This window comes from Mus pahari, chromosome 14 (genome assembly GCF_900095145.1).
Source record: "Mus pahari chromosome 14, PAHARI_EIJ_v1.1, whole genome shotgun sequence".
In the NCBI taxonomy this organism is placed as follows: Eukaryota; Metazoa; Chordata; class Mammalia; order Rodentia; family Muridae; genus Mus; species Mus pahari.
This window is the reverse complement of record NC_034603.1, coordinates 26,341,432-26,348,515: the sequence shown is the minus strand read 5'-3', so window position 1 is coordinate 26,348,515 and position 7,084 is coordinate 26,341,432. Positions and strand designations below refer to the sequence as shown.

General features: G+C 45.3%; 1 protein-coding gene across 1 annotated transcript in view; it reads right to left on the bottom strand.

The window, feature by feature from the left end:
* Window positions 1-6,657, bottom strand: part of LOC110331304 (protein RoBo-1-like) — a 10,308-nt gene extending 3,651 nt beyond the window's left edge. Inside the window, exons 1-5 of the mRNA XM_021211789.1 lie at window positions 6,562-6,657; window positions 4,635-4,724; window positions 4,322-4,432; window positions 3,711-3,854; window positions 1,836-1,964 (exon numbers count right to left, since the gene is read on the bottom strand). Coding sequence (XP_021067448.1) covers window positions 1,836-1,964; window positions 3,711-3,854; window positions 4,322-4,432; window positions 4,635-4,707 — 457 coding nt within the window. The 5' untranslated portion in view covers window positions 4,708-4,724; window positions 6,562-6,657. The remainder of the gene's footprint in view (window positions 1-1,835; window positions 1,965-3,710; window positions 3,855-4,321; window positions 4,433-4,634; window positions 4,725-6,561) is intronic.
* Window positions 6,658-7,084: the final 427 nt, after the last annotated feature.

Sequence of the window (7,084 nt, the reverse complement as noted above, 5' to 3'; positions counted from 1 at the left end):
GGAAGAGAGGCCCCTTGGTCTTGCAAACTTTATATGCCCCAGTACATGGGAACACCAGGGCCAAGAAGAGGGAGTGGATGGGTAGGGGAGCCAGGGAGGGGGAAGGGTATAGGGGACTTTGGGGATAGCATTTAAAATGTAAATGAAGTAAATACCTAATAAAAATTGGGAAAAAAGAAATACAATGAGCTTTCATAATTACACTAAAAAGAGATATAGGGCTTGGGACAAATTTGTGTTCAAGGAAATACATTCAGGCCCAAGGATGAAGCCATGGGTGTGCAATGTGATATGGCAAGGCCATGTAAAAACTGGTGCTTTGAACTGACAGTGAGCTTACAGTATGAAACACTGCTTTCAACTTGTTATTGATGCCTTTCTGTAGCTCTTCTTTTTTGTAACACTTTATCTATGAGGTAATTCTTTCTTACATAGAGACCTTTTTCTTCCTAAAAACTATAAAAAGCTGAAAGCAATAAAGAAGGTAGTGTAGCCGTTTCTGTGTTGTCTGAGGGACTTCCTTCCTTTGCTTCCTTTTCTCTCAAGTTCAGAAAGAGTTAATGAGCTCCCAGCCTCTTGTCTGGCCAGTCAGGGGCTCCTGTCTGACTTGGCAGAAAAAGGAGCACAAGCAATACATCCTTACCTAATTCCCTGCTCCTGGACAGCATATGTTAATCACAAGAAACCAGAGCTTAATTAAGCACAAATAAGAAGAGAGTTACAGAGTAAAACATTAGTGCTTATTTCCAGCACTAATTTAACATTAGTTAAATTTCCAGCACTTATTTAAGCACCTAACAGTAGGAAAGAGTTGAGTTTTTCAATGTTTAATAAAGCACAGAGAGTTATAAAATAAAGATACAGTGTTTACTAAGGCACAGAGAGTTAAGGAACAAAGAAGCCAGCGGTTTTCAGCCATAGAAGAAGCAATTGAGTGTTAAGTTTCCAGATCTCAGCTTCTGGCCCCCAATACAGAGAGAGTTACAAGGCTGCATGCCATCTGTCTTTTGACCTTCGTCCAATGCTGTGTTCTGCCTCAGCTCTGAACCCCAAGAGGCCAGGTCAAGCCCCTGGCAGGATCCTCTATAACATATATAATTTTCTCTTAATAAAAAATATTTATGTTTTTCTAAATTTTGAGCGACACCAGGTCAAACTTGAGCACTTGGGCATAGGCTTCGGCTGCCACATTGGCAGCAGTGGTAAAGACATCTGGCCCTGAAGTGCCATCACCTTACACTTCCAGGACACCACAGCAGCACAGGTACACAAATCTGACTCCTCTATGGGGAGCAGTTACATTCCTTCACCCCCATCTCTTCCCTTCCACCCTTAACTCTTGCCTCCCAACAAATGACTCCTTCCAAACCTTAGAAGCCCCATACGACCACTTTCTCCGTGTGGAGACAGGTTTCAAAGATGCCCCACACAGTCTCTTGGCAGCTCCCATCCATGTCCAATCAGGGTTGCTCTAAACTACCAACAGACTACGAGAGGAAATGATGTGTCACTTCTGAGATAGAGCAATAAATCCACAGCTCCCCGACTCTCTCTGTGTGTCTCTACTTTACATCTGCTCTGAGGAAAGCCAGCAGTTAACCATGAGAACGTTGCAGTAGACAAGGAAGAGACCATAACTGACAAATGAACACAGCAACCTCGAAACACCCCGGGGCCAGGCCCATGCACCTGGACATTCTCTGGTTACAGACCCACACATACTGAGATGTAACAAATGGTCCACTGTTTTCAGTTGCTACATTTGACATGATTCAATACATAATGAGGAGTGACCTGCTGTGTCTTTAACAAAACATTCGAGGGAATAATCATACCTCTGCCAGTAGCCTTAACACACATCGTCTCTGCCCCCGTGCACTCGAGTAAAACTGGTCTACATATGCCACGTTCACTGAAGCAGGCAGGACATTCAACACCATTGGGTTCTGAAGATAATGCAGGCACTGAATGGAGAGAAAAGTTTTCATCTTGGGAAATAGAAGAAACAGCTGAGAACACATCTCATCTAATACTAATAATAATCTAATAATAATAATCTAATACTAATAATACTCATCTAATACTAATAATAATGAGAACTGCTCATCTAATACAGGGGTTTTCCACAATTCTACCAAAAAGCATTGCAGTGAGGAGCTGGGAGGAGGCTCAGGGGAAGGCACTCGGGTGTGAGCCCCAGGAAGGACCTCACAGGAAGTCAGAGCTGTCCTCACCTTCATCAGTTATTCTGCTCTCTGCCTTGGAGGGAAAGTTCTAGATAATGGGAGAGGAGAGGATCTGTTTTCTTTCTTTTATTTTTTTCTTTTCTTTTTTTTTTCGAAGCAACGAACAGAATTTTATTCTTTCCGTGATAGACAATGTGAAGACAAAGGAGACAAAGGCAACCCTGACTCCTCCCACAAATGAAGGTTCAACATATGAAAATGTATGTAACGAAAAAAATCAGAGAAATGTAACTATTCAGATACTTGCATCATGATACAATGTACTTAAAAAAAAAAAAAACAGAGCAGTATTTTTGTAATGGTGAGTGTAACTCTGATGGTAATTTAAAATGCCAACGCAATCCCAGCACTCGGGAGGCAGAGGCAGGCGGATTTCTGAGTTCGAGGCCAGCCTGGTCTACAAAGTGAGTTCCAGGACAGCCAGGGCTATACAGAGAAACCCTGTCTCAAAAAAACAAAAAATAAAAAAATAATAGTAAAATAAAATGCCAACGCACTCCTTTTTCCTATCCTCCCCCGTAACCTGGACTGAGGGTTACAGAATTGCAAAAACATACAAATAGAAACACAGTTAGTGCGCATAGACAAATAACTCTCCTTATTTTAATGCATCAAGATGCAAATATTGAATTCAGGAATTCGAGTCACTGTTATATGCCAATAAATAAAGCAGGCCAACAATACTTTTATAATTAAACCCAAGTAACATACTAAAAATATATGTGTATATATGTATGTATGTACACCACACTTATTTTGGGGAAAAAGGTGTCTTGGTGAAAATGATCCTGAAAATATTCACTGATGAACATTATAGACAAAACATTCTATGTAAAAAAAAAAAGAGAAAAGTATTTCTGTGCAGTCCCCTGTGTTCATTCCACATGAAAACTACTTTTGCACTGACATGGTCCTAAGACAATTCCCTTCACAGTGGTGTTTACTCTCTCAACAGCAAGATCGGCAGCACAGACAGAGGTCACGCAGACAGCCTGACACACCTGCTGTTCAAAGGGTGAGGGATGACCCAGGTGTGGGCCACACACACCTGTGCTCCCAGCTACTCCAACGTTGGAGGCTGAGGCAGGAGAACTGCTTGAACTTAGAAGTTGAGGACAAGCTTCCAAAACGCAGCAAGACTACGTCTCACCAAAACAAACCGTAAACCTGGGCTATTAAATAGGTGAGAAAAGGCTGATGGCCAGAGGGGCAGAGCAAAGCAGTTAAGCCATGAGATGCACATTAGAGAAAATCCCCAAGACCAATTCCTGCCATCTAACCCCCACTCAGTCTACCTCACAGGAGAAGGGCCTGTGTGTAGCTCAAACCATTTCCAAGGAGCAGAGCTCTGTATACAAAGGAAAGGCAAACATCAGTGCTGTGCCCCAGCACAGTGAGATGAGCCCTCGGAGAAGCAACAAGACCTGGGGCAGATCGTAGAGGTTCAGAGACAGTTATACTCACCCTTAATGAGCTCTTTGTTACAGTGTTCAGTGTGGCAGCAGCGACGGTCATATCTGAACACCCAATGCCTCCCCAGTGTTGCAGAGAATGCCAGTCCAGTACAACTGTCGTCAGAACAGCCTTTCTGCTCAACTGTTTGAAGTGCTGTGAAGCAAACCCCACCACCATCACCAAGAATTGTTCTCTTCTGAGACACAGAGGACAAAGCATCCAGGGATAACGAGTCTGTCCCTTCATTCTCTCTGTCTTTATATTTCTTTACTCCAAGAGTCCCTCTGTGATTACTTAAGAGAACAAATCAACAGAGGGACAGTTTGGTGCCATGGGGATGGGGCCCAGTGGTAGATTGTTCACTTAGCATGCATGGTGCCATGAATTTGATCCCTAGCATGGAAAAAAAAAAAAAACGTGTGGACTCACTCCTCACTCTCCAGTAGCCCTGTGAGGTTGATTTGAGAAACAGAACCAGGGTCTCTCAGCTCTATCCTTAGTGACCACATCCAGTATCATCATCCCCACTACTTCCCAGAAGCCCACATTCCCAGCTCCATCCTTGAAGGAGCCGACGGTAAACTAGAACACTGTAAGACTGAGAACTGGCTTACTTGGGCCTTTCAATTCCAGCCATTGGGAGAAACAACCTTGAGAGGATTCACAAGTGTTTGAATTAGGATCGCATTCTTCACTAAGGCATGGTTTTTCTTGTATACAAGCATAGCTCTCTGCAAAGAGGAAATAAACATGTTCAGAAAGTCATCCCACATCTCTCCAGCTACCAACAACCTTGCCCAGGGGTCAAGGAGCCTTGAATGTGGAAGGGACCCCTGGAGGCTTGAGTGGTCCATGGAGTTCCCCTAAGGCATCTTACTGCCCAACTCCCACTTTTCCCATCCTTGAAACAAAAAATTGCCTTGTTCCTCTTACCCACAGAGCTGACAGAGAAGTGAGAGATGATGCAGATGGCAAGGAGGCTCTTCAGGACCAAGAACCAGGACATGGTGACTCCCACGAACACTGCATAAGGGACAAGTAAGGACAAAGTAATCAGGGCTAAGGGGCTCAGCTTTTGCAACCCAGCAACCCAAATGCCAGGCAATATTGTCTGTTAGTGTTCCATTCATTCATTCACTCATTCATCATTCTTTCTACAAGCTAAATTTTATGAAGCACTGGCTTTATACCAGATGTGGCCATTTAGAAAGATGCAAAACTGGAAAAGATGCTACATCCATCACCAAGGTAAGAAGGCAAGTACCATCCTTCCCTGGGAAGAAATTTTGCTCAGGAAGCATTCCTCTTGCATGGCTCTGGAAGGTACTAGATCTCCTTCCACTGCTGAAGAGGCTGAGTGGGTCAAGAAATTACTCCTCTGGGGAACAGGTAGAGGCTCTCTATGTGCTAGAAAGTTCTGGGCCATTGTGCTCATCAGCCCTTTAGCTAAGGACACGGATTCACCACTTCCAGAGCCACCATTTCACAGAGAGCTGGTCCCCCACCGCCATTTGTCACAACTACACAATAAGAAATGTCCACCGAGAATTATTCCTGATGTATTCCTGAGGAGAGAAAATCTAGTGTTCTCAGCTAGAGACAGAAGGAAAGGACCATGTGGGATGAGAGTCGAGGACAGGCTCTCTCTCTATCCTCACTGCTACTGACTTCTATAGCCAGTGGCCATTCTCTCAAAGGTTAAAACACTGTAAACTAATAGCATCTTCACTTGCAGCCGAAGTGCAACTGAACTCCCAGAGACAGAGACCATGAGGACAGTTCTTCCTGTGCCTCTGGTTGGCAGAGGAAGAAAGGGGGTGCATACCAAGGCCTCAGAGCCTCTGTGAGCTATTCAGGGGTCTTCTGTGTTCGGGAGTTATGAAACAGAGCTTGGCCATCGTGTGTGTGGCTAGCATTTTCTCAGGAAAAACTTCAGCATCGCTTCAGTAAAGTCCCATCCCTTCCTTTATCCTGGACACATATGCATTTCTGCAGGTGAGGGGCTGTGTTTCTTTACATTTTCTTCCTCTTTCTGTCTATTTTTATGCCAAACTCTTGTAAGGACAAAAAGCACTACATTTCTTTGCAATGGGAAGAAGGGATAAGCTAGGGGAACTCACGCATCCTCTACCCTTCCTGCAATCATCCAGATTTTGGTCACATCCTCTCCAAGTCCAGGCCTGTGTGTTGTGTGTGAGGGCAGAGAGGACCTTCCTGGGAAGCCGATGTGCTGAGTGTGGAAGAAGGTGGGGGCTGCAGGAAAAGCATGACAGGGACGTCCAGATGCCTCAGAAGTCGGTGTGTAGAGGTATAGGGGGAGAGAAACCGGGATTCTGGGCAAGGGGAAGGGTCCTGTTGCCCACGCCAAGTTGACGAGAACTTCGGCAGACACAGAAGCACGTTCTTGGAGGTGTGCCACACCCTGGGTGTGGCAGGTGAAGATGACCCCGATGCCTGATCAGGAATCCATTGTCCATTCCAAGGAGTGCTAGTTAGGGAGCAACCTACTATCAAGGCCTCTAAGATGACGATGATCAGGGTTGGCTGGGCTAATCCTGATGGTCTTCCTAGGATTATATCACCAGGGCCCCCTTAAATTTTGCCAGCCTAGAAAAGAATCCCCAACTCCCTGCCTTGTAGAAAATTGTGAGTTTCCTGACAACCCAGCTCCAAGCCACTTACCTTGACATCCTCTGCAGGACCCTTAGTCAATGCCCAAGGCTGTACATTTCATTCCTCTCTTACCTGTTCAGATTATGAAGGCTTCTAGCTCTGGACCATATCTCCCTGACCAGCTGAGGAAGCTGGAGATAGGGAAGGTTTCTGCAAAGAAGATGTGAGGCTAAGAGGTCAGGCTTACAGCAGAGCCCCTGGGATAAGACTTCTGAATAACCTCAGCTGGGCTGTCACTTACTGCCAGTGGCCTGGATTCTACACAGCAGGCCAGTCAGGAATACACTTGCTTGTCTCTGTGAACAGCAACCTGAAGCCACTGTCACTTATCAGTGAAGAGCAAAGCACACCACCCCCACTGGCCAGGAACTACCCAATTGTGTGACAACTTCCTACTCCCGGGCCAAGGCGTAGTGAAATCTCAGAGGGTGATAACCAAACAGGTATGTGCTAACCTGTGATCCCTGTAGGGAAGGTGGCAGATGCAGTTGCATGAACGTGAGTGCTTTCTGGAGACCTGGAGGATTCTCCAACTTTGTTTCCTATCCCATGCACATTTGGCTTCAGAATGGTCCCACAGACCCCCCTCAAGGACTCTCCATCCCATGCTCATTCTTGGGACCAGAAACATCATAGTTCAGACTGTGGCAGGCAACAGGGCATCTGCAGAGAGCCAGATACCCAGAGATAAGAGACAGTCTTTCTCAGGC